The sequence below is a fragment of the Otolemur garnettii genome, unplaced genomic scaffold (assembly GCF_000181295.1).
Source record: "Otolemur garnettii isolate 467f Iridium unplaced genomic scaffold, OtoGar3 scaffold00039, whole genome shotgun sequence".
In the NCBI taxonomy this organism is placed as follows: domain Eukaryota; kingdom Metazoa; phylum Chordata; class Mammalia; order Primates; family Galagidae; genus Otolemur; species Otolemur garnettii.
In genome coordinates this window covers 5,451,581-5,468,496 of record NW_003852434.1, presented here as the reverse complement: position 1 = coordinate 5,468,496, position 16,916 = coordinate 5,451,581, and the positions used below count along the sequence as shown (strand labels likewise).

At 48.6% G+C, this 16,916-nt stretch overlaps 1 protein-coding gene across 1 annotated transcript; it reads right to left on the bottom strand.

Annotated features, from left to right (window-relative positions):
- Positions 1-1,228: 1,228 nt before the first annotated feature.
- On the bottom strand, positions 1,229-6,493 carry NKX6-1 (NK6 homeobox 1). The gene is made up of 3 exons (XM_003790032.3): positions 5,611-6,493; positions 3,708-3,880; positions 1,229-1,491 (listed from the first exon to the last, which is right to left on the bottom strand). Exons 1-3 carry the CDS (start codon positions 6,278-6,280, stop codon positions 1,234-1,236), a joined length of 1,101 nt encoding a protein of 366 aa, XP_003790080.1. The 5' UTR covers positions 6,281-6,493; the 3' UTR covers positions 1,229-1,233.
- Positions 6,494-16,916: the final 10,423 nt, after the last annotated feature.

The window sequence follows — 16,916 nt, the reverse complement described above, 5'->3', positions numbered from 1 at the left end:
TCTTTACAAACCGAATTCCTTATATAAATTAATAAAGGTTAAAGATGCTAATATATCACCATTATTAGCTTTAAAAAGAAAACAATTTACATATTCTATAGTTTTCTTATGATACAAAACACTCAAATTCAATTACAGCAACTAAACGGATTTTTATGTTTATGACCCAGAGCAGTTGTAACAATTCCCACCATCTACTTTAACACGCATTTTTATCAGAAAGGAGTTAAATTAAATACAAGCTATTGTGGCCCCTCCCTCCCCAATACTTTCTTTCAATCACTAATAAATAGCAACAAACCACTGTGCAATTTCAGAAAGGAATGAAGGAGCAGGTGTGAGGCCCCGCCTGGTTCCCAAGTCCTCTGCTTCAAGTCTTGGGGGCAGGAGCCCAGTGCAGACCCAGGCTGTTTAGGGCAGGGAAAGGAGGGGTGAAGGGGGAAAGTAAAAGTCAACAAATCCAAACGGGGAAGGGGGGGGAGTGGAGGGAACGGTGATAACATTCTAGTCTATGCTTCTCAAATTAAGTTCAAAGTAAAAGAGGACAGTGTGGTTTGAACAGCTCTTAAAAGGAGAGGGGTAAAAGGAAGAAGGTCCATCTTTTTATACGAAATTCAAAAAAAGGCATTTTACATTTTAAATATTCACAATAAAGTAACTTCTAGTCAGTGTAACTCACGATTTATTTACAAAGAGCCTTCAACAGGTTGCTTTAGTCGACACTGCACTGTGTGTGGGGAGGAACGCCCTCTTCCCCTCGGTGGCGGTGGCCCGCCCGCGTGGCTCTGAGGTCCCCCGCGTCGTGGGGGGCTGACCCTTCTAAAGCACCTCCCGGCGCCCCCTTCCCGGCCTCCTGCAAAAGTGGGGCGAGTGGAGGGGGAGGACCCCGGCGGGAGAACGCTGCCCGCCGATGGGGACCGGTCTGGGGACCCCGAGCGGAGCCGGGACGGTCGCCCGGCTGCGGGGTTCGGGTGCGTTATTTTTGCAGCGCGTTTAGGGGTCCTTTTTTGCCTCATCAACCCCCAGTTCTCCTCCCCCACCTCCTCCCCTCAACTTCAAGGTTAAAAAAATAGATATATACATCTCAGAAAATAGCAAAGAGTGCCGGCAGGCGGGGCCGGTCCTCCGAGCCCCAGGGGGCAGGCGGGCGTGGGGGCGCCGCCTCCGCAGTCCCCGCGCCCCCAGCGGCCCCGAGGCCCGGCAGGAGCCGGGGAGGTGCGGCCGCGCGGGCGCTCAGGACGAGCCCTCGGTCTCGGTCGCGTGCAGCAGCAGGCCGCCGCCGCCGCCGCCGGACTTGTGCTTCTTCAGCAGCTGCGTGATTTTCTCGTCGTCCGAGTTGGGGTCCAAAGGCTTGTTGTAGTCGTCGTCCTCCTCCTCGTTCTCCGAGGCCCCCTTGAGCCGCTCGGTCTCCGAGTCCTGCTTCTTCTTGGCTGTGGCCATCTCGGCCGCGTGCTTCTTCCTCCACTTGGTCCGGCGGTTCTGGAACCAAACCTTGAAGGCCGGGGAGGGAAAAGGAGACAAAAAGGAGAGACCAGGGCGTAAGAAATTAACAGGAGCAAATCTAGCCAGTGACACCACTTGCACGTCTCGCGGTACCTCCGGCGGGCCCCTGACCGGCTGCCACCCTCCCTCCGAGACCTCCCTTGTCTTGGCCGTCAAAGTCAGTCTCCACCGCCCCAGGTTCCTCCAGTAATGGGGACCAGCAAACTAACTGCCGTTGCCATAGCAATAGTAAGTAACACAAGAGTATTGAGGTTGTCAGTGAGGGATTTCTCAGAAGAGTAAAAACAAAACTTGGAAACTTAAAATGAGTTTCCCTTAAAAAAAATAAAAGGTGTTCGATTTCCTACTTTCTAGTGGAAAACTTTTTTCCCCTTCTTAAAGTTACCCTGAGTGTGATTTTAGTCCTTACGCACTTTCTTAGATTAAGAAAATTTAAACAACCTGAATTGTACTTGCTTTGTAGTGTGATTTGTGGGAAAAGGCAAAGACAGTCTTCACCCCAATTACATCTGTTCTTTTCACTTTTGGATATTTGTTTCACTTATCTCAGATTGGAATACACACGAACATGGCAGGTGAACCATCTCGTCCCACTTACAGGCACAAGGTAACATGTAGAGATTTTTTTTTAAAATCTGCTAAAATACAAACACCAAGCCAACCATAATAACTGACATACACGAATGAAAATATTTAATAGCTCAGTCAAAATCATCAGTGTTAGTGAGCTTGTGCTCCCTGTCTCTCTTCCTTCTTTTAATGTTTTTCATAAAACCAAATTAAAGTGAAAGCTAGAATTATCATTGATTATTTTTTAAAAGTGAAATTTTGCCAATTACATTATTTCCCAATATTAGCATGACTGTTATCTTAATACTGTTCCTGCCCCAGACATTCACCTTATATACAAATATTTTTACACCAAGTCATGTTGCTTGACACTGTTTGATACATATGCATATTTTAACCTAAAGCGTCAGCAACAAGCAACCAATTTCCCAAAGATATTGAATTATCCTCTCTTTATGCTTCTCATCCATTATGTATTTTATCTACAGAATCCGAATTGTTAAGAAAGTGATTTTGATTTCCTTTATACAGCTATAATAATTCACATCTAGCCATGCAGACATATTTACAGTGACAAATGAAGACCTCCAGATTACTATGGTAGGCTCTGTACCAACCCACTGCAAAAATAATTGTAACAGTGATGGTTTTCTAATGGCCACGTACAAATTCACTTCTGAAATGTATTTTGGGATGTTTGTCTACGGGGAAACACTCTAACCAGCAGACATGGTTACTGGTTAGTGTTATTCCTACTTAAAGAGCGACAATATAACTAATGGAAAAAGATTTATGCCTCAAAGAAACAAATGTAATAAACTGGGGAAAAGAGATTAAAAAAAAGAATACTGGAAATATAGGAAACCATCAGAATTTACTCAGCTGATGCAATCTCATTATTTTTCAGGGAGAGATTTCTAAAATTTGAATCTCTAGAAAAATACTGTACAACTCATTTATAAGTAAAGTGACATTTTAATTATAAAATGTTGTCATGACCGGTACAGTATCTTAATCTGTTGATAAATTTATTTTAAACAAAATTCAGTCCTAAAATACCGTAATAAACTTGTCAATTCATTTGGAAAATTACTATTCCGAAGTGATTGCCTTCAGCCAAACTAAAATCAGGTTCATCTGTGGTAAGTGGTTAGCTCCTGTGGATTTAAAAAATACTTGCAAATTAATGCAGTGGTCTTATGAGGCTGATCTACATTAGTAAATTATATAACTAATAGAGCCTGAATTGATAAACCACAGCTTGAATATCTCTACACATAGAATATATAGAAGCTATCTAACTGGCCTGATCTGTCCTTCGGGCTGATGTTTCAGTAATGCTTTTATTCTCTAATAATGGAGAGTTCCCCTAGCACATGCTGCTATCTAGATTAACCTAATTTCGAAGGCGGGGGCTTGATTCCTTTTGTTCATCAACAGTTTGCCTGCCTGCAAGATCCCGCACCGCCTTTGTAACTGCCTCCCCCCACCAACCCCTTCACTGCTCTCAACTTCTCCCCAAGCTCCTTGGAGGGCTCTGTGTGTGTGTGTGTGTGTGTGTGTCGGTGTGTGTGCGTGTGCGTGAGCGCGCCAGGCGGAAGGCTTATCCCTCGAGGTTTGAAAGTTCCACTCACCTTGACCTGACTCTCTGTCATCCCCAATGAATAGGCCAAGCGAGCCCTCTCAGGCCCTGCCAAGTATTTAGTTTGTTCAAAAGTCTTCTCCAGGGCGAAGATCTGCTGGCCGGAGAACGTGGGTCTCGTATGTTTTCTCTTCCCGTCTTTGTCCAACAAAATGGATCCTTGATCTGAGAGAACCAATTAAAAAAAAAAAGAGGGAAGGGGGAAAACAATCGGTTACTACACGCAGCTACACTGGGGGTGGGGGGAGAAAAAAACAACTCGAAACACAATGTTTTACAGGAAAAGAAAGAGGACACCAGAAGTGTTAGTGGCGCTTCCAGCTCCAATGCGCTTCTCCCTCAGCCTTTTTACGTCCGTGTGTGTGTGTGTGTGTGTGTGTGTGTGTATTTTAAGCCAGATATGTTTGTAGCAGAAGTAAATATAACACCGACGTCGGTGAACAGCTAGGGAGCCTAATGCTAAAGTTTACTAGAGCCAAATCCCGAAGCCTCATTAAACCAAGGGGTACCAGAAAAAGACCACTCTTTCCTCCTAATCCAGTCGGCTTTCCCTGGGTCCCAGAACGTTAGCTGGAGGATAACTAGGTTTTTTCTCCTCCCCACCCATCCCTACCCCCTCCAACGCTTCTCTAACCTGTTTCCCGGCAACAAAGGGCTCCTTGTTTTTGCCCACAAGAAAGCTAAATCGCCCCGAAGTCCAACTCCGCAGCGGCGGGGGGGGGGAGGGCGCCCCTTTGTTGGGCCCCAACACGGCCTCTAGAACCGATACAATAGCGTCTCCCTGACACCCCTACCAGCCCTGCCGCCCAGCGTGCGGGGCTGCCCAAAGAAGCCTCTTCTCGGCTTCCGCAACTTTCCGCAGTTACTGCTGCTCAGCTACACGAAAGGTGGTCCAAAGACTTCGGAAAACTTTGGGGACTCGATCGAAAGCAAAGAATTAAGCAAGAAAATGACCCCAGGTTGGGCGCTGATCCCCACCTGGAGGGCTGGGAGCCTCCGCCGCGCGGAGCTCCGCTGCCCAGACTAGCAGATCTTGGAGCAACTCAGTTTGCCTCCAGCAAGGTCTTTGCGGGATGTTGCATTTTACCCGGTACGTGGCCCTTCACCAGTGGCGGCTTCCCACCCACCACTGCCACCCCCCAGCTCTTTCTTGTGTTAGAATGTTCAGTTCCGCGATGCCCCTAAAAGGCCGGGTTGTGACGCGGCCCCTGGGGTCAAGGCGGGAGGGAAAGCTCTGGCTCCAGGGCAGGGAGCGGCCCGAAGCGCCTGGGCGCTCACCCTCCTCCGGGGCAGCCCCCCTGTCTTCACTGGGCTTCAAGGGCGAAGAGGTTAGGTGGGGACGCCTCGGGCAGAGACCTGCTTGCAATTACACGCACTTCGCTCCGGGCGGTGGAGGGGCAGCCGCCGCCGATCCTCCGATCCTCCCCAGTTCGAAGGTAGGCAAAGGGTCAGGCTGGCAGAGTAGGGCCCTGGAGGGCAGGCAGTCCCCTAGAAAGCTGGGGTGCAGTGGCCTTTCGTCCCCTGCCCACTTCTCTAACTCAGGTCCGGCCTGAGGTCTTGGCCGTTCTGGCCGGGACGTTTCGGGAGCAGCCCCGGCCTCCGACGAGACATTGGTCCCTACTGTAATTGTGTTCCACTCGCACACACGCACACCACTGGCTCAGCCGAGGCATGCCCAAGACTTGGGGAGAAGGGGGGCGCCTGGACGCAGCCACGGGAGCTCAGGAAAGCAAGAATCCCTCGATGGACGCCCTGCCCAACCTAAATCTTGCAATTCCCGCGCTGCCAAGCTAATAGGGATGGCAAGAGAGTGCACCGATCTGCAGGCACACCAGCGGCTGTGACCTGAGAGCGCGCAACCGGCAGGCGCCGGGGTCGCGGGCGATCGTACTCACGAGGGGTACAAGCCAGGCGTGCGTCCCTCCAGGGCGGGCTCTGCATCACTCCGGGCCAGAAGATGGGCGTCCGGCCGGGCAGCTCCGCCAGCGGCTTGGGGTATCGGCCCACGGCGGCCACGGCCGCGGCGCTGGGGCTGAAGTAGAGCCCAGGCGGCGGCGGCGGCGGGCTCAGGCTGCTGAAGCGGGGCAGGCCCGCCAACAACCCCGCCGGGGATGAGGCGGCGGCTGCGGCGGCGGCAGCAGCGGCGGCGGCAGCGGAGGCGGAGGAGGCAGAGGCAGATGAGGAAGAGGAGGAGGAGGAACCAGAGGGCGAGGCGGAGGGCAGGGCGGCCCCTGAGGCCACCGGCATGGAGGGCCGGCTTAGGATGTCGTTGATGCCGTGTGGGGTGGCGACGGAGAGCTGCTGCGGGGGGCTGCCTAGGGACGAGAGCCCCCCCGCGGCTGGGGGCTTCAGGCCGCCTGGGTTGTGGGCACCCAAAGGCGGGGAAGGCGACGACGAGGACGACGACGAAGACGAGGAAGAGGGGGGGCCGGCGGGAAGAGGGGGGTACGCAGCGGGGTACAGTGGGGTCTTCATCTCGGCCATGCTGTGTAGGGCGGCCAGGGGCGGGCTGCTGAGCAGGAACGCGCTCTGCCGAGTGCCCTCCATCGCCCCCACCGCTAACATCCCACGGCCAGGCCCGAGCCTGCAGCGGCGCAGCTGGGGCGCGAACTGGTGCCCCCGGCGGGGCTCAGAGGAGCCGGAAGCGCCGAGGGCACGAGCGAGAGTCGCTCCGCGCACTCGGAGGCGACCTGCCAAGTGGTCCGAGATCGCCGCCGCCAAGAGTTGCTCTCAGAGCTGCGCAGCAGTAATGTCCAAACCCGCTACGCAGGAGGCGCGGCTCGCAGAGAAGAGCGGGCGTCCGGGTGGGTTTGGCTCTTCTTTTGCTCCGAGAGTTCTGGATTTAATCCCCGGTTCTTTCTTCTTCCTTACTTTTCCTCGCTGCTCAAAGTGCGCTACTTCTCATCTTCTTCCCCCCACCCCTGGGGAAATAAGCAAAACAAAACCCAAGCTGGCCCCTGAGAGTTTGTAACGAAGTTAAGCGTCACCGAATCTCCACTTTGATGTTTGGAGGGTGGGGGCTGGCTCGCTTTCTTTGGGGAGGTTCAAAGGACGCCGGGTTCCGCCCGTGGCGCTGCTCTTCCCGCCGCAAGGCTAACTCGCACTCGGCGCTCGCAGCGCGCGGGCGGAGAGCGCATCCAGCCGGCGGGAGGCTCTGCCTCTGCGCCGGGGAAGGACAGTACAGCCGGTCCCCGCGCCTCCCGGATTCGGCACCGCGACCTGCCTTCCCCTCTACAGAGCACTGGAGTTGCAATATTGAAAAGAAAAAGGGTGAGAGGGAAAAATAGAAAAACAAAAACTTAAGAGTGAAAAGTCTGACGGTTTGGTGTCGGCTCCACTCCTCTGTCCACTTCTGCAAATGGGCCTGGCGACCCCCGCCCCACCCCCCAGAGCCCTCGCTGCCTCTCACTCTCAGCCTTTGACTCTCCTCTCTTCCATTTTCTTCGCGGCTTTACAAGCTTCGCTCTTCCAAGTCTTGTGCTCTGGCCAAAGTGACCCTTTCCGTGGCTCTTCCACTTTCTCTCCTCTCTCCCTGCAGGCCTGACAGTTCGGATGAAGCTCTCAAAGGTAATAAAACATTTGCATCACTGCCTACTCCTCTTTAGCTGGGGGACGAAAGGGAGGGGGAAGTGGGGTGCAAAAATGAGAACTTTGAGGGACGTCACTCTGGGGCGGCCGGGAGGGGTGGGGCTAAGGGGGAGTGGAGCACAGATTGGGGGTGTAACCACCGCCTCCAATAGCGCGCAGTCTTGAGCCTTGCGTCACCTCTAAGGCACGCCCACTCGGAGCTCTGCGCCCTATGATTGGCTAAGGAGGACCAGCCGTAAGGCCTTGCCCGCCTTGTCCCCTCCACCTCCCACCTCCTTTCTCCTGTGGGCGGGACCCGGAGGGGGCGGGACCTGATGAGTGGTGCAGTTCTCGGTGGGCCCAGTGGCAGCCACAATTAATTGTGTTAAATAAAATGAGAAACGGGAGGGGGAAGCAGAGACGAAGAGGGTATTACTTTTTAAAGAGAAGAATAATGAAAACCCAGCCCTTTTATGGAAAAGCAGTTCATATTCTTCCCTAGCTTCCCCCCTCGCCCTTTCGCGTCATCCTGCCCCCTTCCCCCACCAGCTCTCGGCGCCTCACCTAGAACAGAGTCTGGTCCCTTGTAAAACGGAGCTAATGGAGCAGGCAGCCGGTGCAGCCCTGGCCTGGCTCCTTCTTTTGAAGGGATTAATTAAAACCCGTCTGGGCTCTCCCAGAATTGTGTAAATTAATTTGTTGTTCCTTAAGCCTATAGATGTTCTTAATCCCCTTGTAGGGCGAAGGATTGTCATCTCTTCCATCTTTCTACCTCCCACTTTTCTTCTCTGTTCTTCCTCCTTCACTTTTCTTTTTATGCCTGGGTCCCACCCATCCCCGCGATTGTTATAGTATATGGCTGAGAATGGAATCAGCTTAATGGAAATATATACCTGTCATCTGATTGCTTAGACCATTGATTTTTTTTTAAATACTTTTCTCCCCTTTGGCTATTGTTGTTCTTTGTTTTGGGCTTCCTTGGGGGAAGAATCACAAAAATTCAAGCTGAAACATTCAGATACAAAAGTATCCGGGTACCCCCTGGGGGTAAGCTTTTCAAAACCCTCTTCAAAACCCTGGTCCCTGCTCTCAACTCCAGGCTTGTTGCTGGAGGTGGACGTGTCCGGGGCTTCTGGGCTGTGGTGGTGGGATGTCCAGGAGTTAGAACTTGAACAGTAAGTTCCTTTATTCATTCTCTCTCTTTCTTTTCCATCTCTGGCCTGTTTTTAAGTTCCCGGCAGGGTGGAACTGTGCTCTGGAGGAGGAAAACCCTCGGACAATTTTGAGAATTCAGTATGTTAATGTAATACACCCTCGGGAGGTATTACAATTTGGTCACTACAGCAATTTGGATGAGATCCTTAAGTCCAGATTTAATGCATGGAAAACCAAAAAAAAAAAAAACCCGCAATAAATGGCTCAAAAATGAAATCTGAGCGGCACCAGCGAAGGATGGAGTTTTTCTACAAATGCCTAAGTACTTTTTTGGGTCCAAGCAGCAGACAGGAGGGCTTACTCCCCTGGGACAACCTTCCTTTCCAGAGCTCTACTAGTGTTTAAGGGTGTCAGCTTGAGCCTGAGTTTGGGATTGAGGGGGAGGGGTGTTTATCTTTTGGAATTTGTATTCTCTTCTGAGACAAAAGTAATGTTCCTTGGTCCTTCTTTTCCTTCTTCACCATCTTCATTAAGACTGGGTTAAACCCATCACTGCGTAGACTTTAGAATCTGACCTGGGTGAAGTCCTTCAGTCAACCTGAATTATAAGGAGTGGGGCCAAGACTCTCTCGTCTCGCAAGACAACTAATGGGAGACTGTCTGCATTTCCCTGCCGGGATCCAGCGCTGGCGTCTAAACCTCAGCGATCTTCTGCCTTCGCCAAGAGGTTTGGGGAGGACGGTGGCGGGTGTAGTCGGCCGTGGCACTGAAACCGGGACCCCTGTGCCTCTTGCTTCGTTACGAACGAAACTTTTCTCGCCCGGACACTCCTTCTCCGCAGTGGCACACACCTTCTCTTCTAGACCCAGCCTGTCCCTCCAGCGTCCTCCTTACAGCCTCCAGGATGCTGCATTCTCAAGGACTAGGTAGGGAATTGAGAGGAAGGGGGTTAGTTATCCCCAAAGACCCCACTTTCAAAACTCAATCCCCCTTCTATCTCATGTAAATATTGTGACCCGGGGAAGAGTTGAACATTTTCCTATTGTAAATTTAGTATCTGATAGTGGGGCAAGAGTGTTAAAGAGAGACGCACAAAAATCAGAGACAACTAGAGCGAGAGAGAAGAAAGAGAGAGACAGAGAAAGAGAGAGATTTTCAACTCAATTCACGTTTACTGCCATCGGTAAATAGTTGCTGAAATGAGTATAAAGAAGTCTCTGTCTTTCGCTTTTTGTGTCGCTCATATTCCCAAATTAAAATAGCATTGTTTTAAATTAAATTATGACAATAGAAATTCTGGATCTATGTACCTTGGTCCCTTGGGAGTGACCCTTGGTGCCTGAATCTCGCGTGGCGCCGCGTGTATTCCAGACGCAGGCTCGCGGCGGGAAGGCCGGAGCCTCCTGCCAGGTGCTGGCTGGCCTGGATCTGCTCGGTCTGTCTCCAGCTGGGAGCGGGAAGAACAAGGGACGGTCCTCAGAGGGAGTGGGGTTACCCAGTCACTCGCGGGGCAGAGATCCCTCTGCCCTTGGCTCTGAGGGGTTAAAACCATTCTCCGGACCAAGTCCCGGACACGCGGGTGGAGATGCAGGAGCCCGGTTGTGGTCAGGGCAGACTTCCTCGCTGCATTCAAATGCCCTTGAGACTTGCTCTCCCTCGGGGATCCCCACACCAGCAAGCCTTCCTGTGCACGGCCTAATAAAGTTGACTTTTTCGAGCACCCCCCTACAAGAGTGGAGCGTGTAACACGTGGTCATAGGATCCCCGCGCACCTCTACACAGTTTAGATAGATTGGGGGGGGGGCATGTGAAAGCAAATGATTTGCATTTTAATTGAAAAATAAGTGAAAGCGGTTTGGCAAATTCTGAGTTGCAAAAGGGGCTAAAAAGGTAGGGGTGAAGAAGGCTATGGGACCCTGGACTTTGAGCCCGGAAACATCCTACCCCCGCGGTCTGATTTCTGGGGGCCGTTGTTAGCCTGCTGATACCGCTGCTCAGAGCCTGTTAGAAGTAACTCCGCGACCTCCCCCGTCCACTCGGCATCCCCACCCTCAGTCCAACGCTTGACTCAAATCCTAAACACATTTGACATTTCTGTTTTGAGTTAAGGGAACAGCCACTAAATTCAAGGTAATTCACGGGGACCTCAGCTACATGGACTTCGGTTCTGCGGTGGGTCCGGAAGGAATGTTAACGGCTCTTCCCCAAGTATATAAATGTCAATGCCCCATACGCAAGTGTAGCTGCAGAAAGTCAATTTCTACACTCACAAAAGGAGGAGGGAAGGAATTATGTGTGTATTTCAGGCCAAAAACCTCCCTAAAATGTGTTTGCTTGCATTGTTCAGATGACCTCTTTAATAACTCCACTTCTCAGAAAGAATGGGGCCTGTCTGGGCTGAAGGGAGAAGACAGCGGGGTTTAAGGGAATGTGACAACGTTAGCTGGCAGCCACACAGGTGTGCCAGGAAGAAAGAAGAACGTCCCCGTGCTTGGAGCACTCCAGTCTTAGAGAAAGATAATTGAGACAGAGAACCAACGTATCTGTCTGTTTGTCTCGGCTTCCTCCAAACACTGTGAAGTGGGGACTGGGCCTTGACTGCTGCTTCTGCTGACTGGGAACGAGGACTGAGGTAGGGAGGGGTCAACAAACAGCACTTTGGTGAAGGGCATGGTAGGCGCCTGTGGTGGGCACGAGGCACTCGCCCCCAGCCGAGGCCGGTACCAGACAACAGCATCACCTCCTGTTCTAGGACAGAAAAGATTTCGAAACCTCCCTCAGCGATCTTTAGTGCCAGCACTGAGCAGTCACAGAATACATACCAGAGCTATGTGGATTCTGAAAGGGAATTCTGAAAGGTCCACATAGCTAAAATCAGAAATGTCTGCAATTCCAAAACCCGAGTTCAGGAATGAGAGTAAACGCAAGAAAACACCCATAACCCTAGAGAAAAACCTGGCCTCGAACCTCAGCAACACACACCACCAAAGATATTTACATACAAAGATGCAAATGAAAATCTCTCTTCATTTCGGAAAAACCCAATTCTTCCTCCAAAGCATTTTTTGCAGACGTCCATTTGCTTCTGGGGAACCTACTTGCTTTGAAGTGTATTCTGAAATACCGGGAACCGCTGTGGAATCACAGTGCCTGAAGGAACGTCTGCTGGTTTGCAGAATTTCCCTCTAGAACCAAGTGCTTGTCTAGTTTGATGTGCTGGGTTTAAAAGTATGTGATGCGACCAGCCGTGGAAAACTTCTATTTGTATAAATAACCCTTACTGAACGATTTCTCAAATGACTCTGTTATTACTCCCGCCTCTTCAGATTCTGCTAAAAGCCGTTGCTTCTGACTTGAGTGTGTGTGGGTGTGTTGGTGTCGGTCATGTAGCCACGTCTTGTATGTGTCTCCTCGGTCTTGGGTGTGAAAAGTTATTTTATCTCCATCGCTGCTTCGCTTCCTTACAGTTCCTTCCCAGGCGCTTTCAATGAAACCCTGAACAGGTATCGCCCTCTTGTGGATAAAACTTCTCAGCGTTTCACTCCGGGAGGAAGAGCGCTGCCGTTTTTGTTGAGCCCGGCGCTGTCTCTATTCCTCCTTGAGGCCCTGTGCCTTTGTGTAACTTCAGTACTATTTGAGTAACATTTATTTAATTTTATCGGAAATGCCCAATTCGTAAACTGCCGTATGCTCTGGAAGTTCTTGCTTTCAGAACGAAGTAGAAAACCCTTCTAAAATGAACATTTAGATTTTAAATTTTTCTTTCTCAACTACTCCTCTACTGAAACTATTTTGGCTTTCTACTTTTTCTCTCTGATTATCAAAACATAACATTTGCTCAATACAGAATGTTTGGAAAGTACAGAGAAATTATATATATATATATATATATATATATAAAATGAGAGACTCACCTGCAATCCCACCTTCAGAGGTCAACACTTTGATATCTTGGCATATTTTCTTGCTGTCTCTTCTCTTGTCTTTATTCTATATTTAGTTTTAATGGTCAAGATCATATGCAGTATAGGATATTGTATTCTTAAGCTCATTTTCATAACCTGCTTTATTCACTTATTAAAACAAGAGTGTGTCCAGCTTTTTAAATCTGGATTTAGCCTCCCATGAAGTGAAAATTTCACTGGGTTCAGTTCACAAACATGAAGGTTCCTGCCCTGACCCTTCCACTTACCATTAGCCCTTTCAGATTATCAGCTACTTTGCCATGGTCTTTAGAATTCTATGACATAATTATAACAATAGCTAATATGGGATATTTACTGTTCTTATATTTCATAGTATTTATTCAACAAAACCCTATGAATTAGGTACAATAATTATACCCTTTATATGGAGTACAATTAAAACACAGAAAAGTTCAGTAACTTGCTCAAGATCACACAGCTACAAGTGGGGAAACCGGGATTTAATCACCTCGCAGCCTGACACTAGCGTCCGTGCCTTTAGTCACTAAGCTGTATTATATTTCCCTCTTGGTAACTGAAAAAAAAATTAAAATGCTTGTAAAAGGAGCCTGAATATTCAAAATTGATTAGTAAGTATAAAGTGGATCTTTACACAATCCATTACAGAAAAAAAAAACTATGAACCACATTTTTTTTGCTAAGAAAAGCATTGAAAAGGATTTGGGGGCTTGTTGAATTCTTTGTAAAATTATTCAAATGAGAATTTAATTCCTGAAAATATGAGGTCTGGGTCTACTTATAGTCAAATATTTAAATTTCAAAATAATTTTGATGTTAGTGATTTTTAAAATACTTTATTTTTAAAAATAGTTTTAGGAATTTTAATTACTTTTATTTACTTCAATAGATTTGGAAGTGCAAGTTGTTTTTTGTTTGTTTGTTTTTTGGTCACACGGATGAATTATACAATACTGAAGCGTTTTTAATTTTAACATACAGCACACACAGCTCAGCTTCACATCCTCATTTCCTGAACCCAAGAGGGTGGTTGGTCATAGATTTGCTTCAGAGGTAGTCTGGTTGAAGCTCCAAAAACCTGTACTAAGGCCAAGTGGCCTTCAAAACAAACTAGACTACCTGGCCCTCCTCCCCTGAAATTGCCCACCCTGTGGGTTATTCCAGTGGCCACCAAGAATCCCCAGTTATTTAGGATTTCAGGAATCCTGAAGTAATGAATGAATGGGAGTGACACTGAAGCCATTTCACAATCAGCACGGCACAGGCATCAACCAATCAGAAGTGGTACCCTACCTATTACACTAGATTGAACCTGCTGTTTATCAGCCAGAGAGTCAGTACCTACCGAGTTCTGACTCCTGCTGTACCCCTTCCTAACTGTGTTCTCTTGGTTTAGTTTATTACTGTATTTGAAACCGACGCTCGTGCTGCTAACAAGTCACTCTCTTGAAAAGACGCTGGATTTAGTGCACATCTTTCCACAGAGCTCTCTCTTAGAAGTGGTTGTAGGTATCTGTGCATATAGGGATGAAGTCTACTCAAAGGAAGTGGGGCTTCCTAATGCTAATCCTCAGTGGAAGAGCAGACCCTTGACAAGGAAGGAGATAACCTGAAAGGCAGGCTTCAGGTAACCTAAAAGAAGGAATAGTCATCTCACTTGAGTCTGCCTTGCTTTGGACTCCAAACTTCCCCAGGTGCCTTGAGTGGTCAGGTTCGTGATAAGCCCTCCAACAGGGAAGCAGAACTTGACCTAACCAGGAGGAATGTCTGCAGACAATCTCCAGTTGGGACGGAGTATGGCATGGAAACTAGCTGATCTTGTTTGTGACACTCAGTTTTTTACTTTGAATTTTTTCCTGTGCTATCGATAAGGCTTTGTTTAAATGTTCTAGCATAGTCCAGGAATTGCTCCACATTGGGAACCAGAATATTACAGGTGAATCTGTGCCCCTCTTATGCTGTCTACATGGCTGTGAGGTCTACCAGCTTCTCCCTCCACCACACAGAAAGGCAGCACTAGTGGCTTTTGTTTGTTTGTTTGTTTTTGTTTTTGCAGTTTTTGGCCGCGGCTGGGTTTGAACCGGCCACCTCCGGCATATGCGGCCTGTGCCCTACTCCTTTGAGCCACAGGGACCACCCCAAGCACCAGTGTATTTTAAGAAAGGACAGTTTGTGTTTTTCACAGAAATGGACAGTTGAGCGATTACAGCACTGTGATAACAAGGACCACCTTGTTTTAGAACAGCAGCTCTCAACCTATCAGAATTGGTGCTACCTTTTTATAATAAGCATTTGGTAATGGCCCCTTTACTATCCTGAAATAATTGTCATTGGTAATATATTCTAACTACACATGTAATTTTAAAAAGTCAGTATAGGCTCAGTGCCTTATAGCTCAGCAGTTAGGGCACTGGCCACATACACTGGACCTGGCAGTATAAAATCCAGCCTGTGCCTGCCAAACAACAATGACAACTATAATCAAAAAATAGCCAGGCATTGTGGTGGGTGCCTGTAGTCCCAGCTACTAGGGAGGTGGATGCAAGAGAATCTCTTAATCCCAGGAGTTGGAGGTTGCTGTGAGCTATGATGCCACAGCACTCTACCAAGGGTGACATAGTGAGATTATCTCAAAAAAATAAAGAATTATTTAAAAAGTCAATATAGGGATTTAACCACAACATAAAGAAATAAAAGGGAACATTTACATATTACATGTATAGTAATTCTATATGTAAACAGATAAAGACCGTCTCTACTGAAGACAATGAAATAATCAGGTATACCTAAATACAGAATCATGATGAATGCAATAGCTACAAACATAGGCTGATTAAGGAGATTCCAATATTATGAGTGGCACTGACACTACTCTCGAAGGAAACAAAGTATATTCTCCTATTAATTTACATGGAAGTTACCCTCCTGGATAAAATGCTTTGTGTTTAATATAAAACAGAGTAAATTCTGGGCCTACTAATAAGTAGGTTTGTCACCTATATACATGTCTGCTGGGAGATTTGAGAAGGTGACTTTCTGTGGGGATGACCCATGCACTGCAGGACATCCAGACTCCTTGGCCCCTACCCTACCCAGTAACCCCAGGGTTGCTCCGAACCCGCCTGCCAGGGGAAGGCACCTCAGCAGGCCAACCGCCTCCACTGAACATCTTAGAACAATAAAGTTCCCCAAATGTTTCCACATGTATTAAGTTTCCAAGGCATTTTCACGTGTATTGCCTCATCCCACACACACACCATGCTTAGCCCCTTCTCTGCACTTTTTTTTTCCTTGAGTATGTAATTTATATTAATTGCATTAGACCCACAGTGAGTGTCTCTTAGAGAATTTCACCAAAACCAAAGAGAAGTTCAAAGATAAATTCACAGCAGCACATCAGGAAAAGAATGTGCGTTCACAGAGCTAATCTATAAGCTGCCCTTTGTCCTGTGCATCCCAAATCAAATCCACACTCCAGGGCTAGGAGGATGGTGCCCGAGGTCAGCTGCAGGACGGTGGAGCTACCTGCAAGACATATGGTGGTCCTGTGTCCCCCCAGGGGTCGTGCTCCAGCTGCTCTGCAGTCAGGGTGCCCTGGATGGCTTCACAGCCGGGGTTGAACAGAGTAGGCGCTTTTCTCTCCTTCCTTCTTCTCTGCAGGGCCTCGTGTCCCAACATACATCCAGTAGAACAAGGACGGGACAAAATAAACCAGGCCGAATTCCAGTTCCACAAATAGTCCCAGTAGGACCAACCAGAGAAGAACCGTCAGGAAGGTGATATTGGTTGGGAAGGACCAGTCCTGGCACGGTGGTGGAGGAATGCCTCTATTCCGGGGCGGCTGTGCTGCGCTGCTCCCAGGCTGAGCTGCCTCCTGAGTGAGGCTGGCCTGGGTCCGGCACTTGCAGGCTTCAATTTCCAAAATAAGAACTACTTTAGCTACCTTGGGGCTACCTAGAGTCGCAGCTGCTTCTGCTTTCTTTCCTAAAATGCACCTAAAATGCCCTAATTCTTTAATATTGAACCTATTTTCTTACATATTTGTCTTCCTTACCAGACTCTACGCATCTTGAGAGCAGAACCATGCCATCTGCAGTGCCTAGCTCAGCGCCTGGCACGCTCAGTGCCGCATACCTGCCGGGTGACAGCACCTCACATGCCTGATCTTTTCATCCTGGTCTTGCGTGGGTGTCTGATTATAGAAGTATGTGTGCTCACACATCAAGCAGATGCATCAGTAGCTACAATTCATCTTGAACTCCAGATTGTAATTGGGTTGAAATGAGAGTGGCTGGCACTTACTGGCTCTGCTCTGTGTGCCCAGTACTGTCATGGACATTTAACAGGTGTAGAAAGCACAGCTCTTGACCATGAGGTGTTCCGCCGTCCTTGGAGAAACTAGGAGGTGCCACGTCAGGATATCCTCAGACAACATTTAGCAGAGTTTGTGACTGAGAAGCATAAACTAAGTGTTACAGGAATTCAGAACTGTACAGTGTCATCTCAGAGTAGGACTTGGAAGAGAAAACTGGGGG

Bases quoted from the DNA above. Each gene is read 5' to 3' on its own strand.
- NKX6-1 (XM_003790032.3), bottom strand. From the start codon at position 6,280: ATGTTAGCGGTGGGGGCGATGGAGGGCACTCGGCAGAGCGCGTTCCTG. The intron at 3,881-5,610 runs GTGAGTACGATC...TGGTTCTCTCAG, and splicing joins ACGCCTGGCTTGTACCCCTC to ATCAAGGATCCATTTTGTTG. The intron at 1,492-3,707 runs GTGAGTGGAACT...CCGGCCTTCAAG, and splicing joins TGACAGAGAGTCAGGTCAAG to GTTTGGTTCCAGAACCGCCG.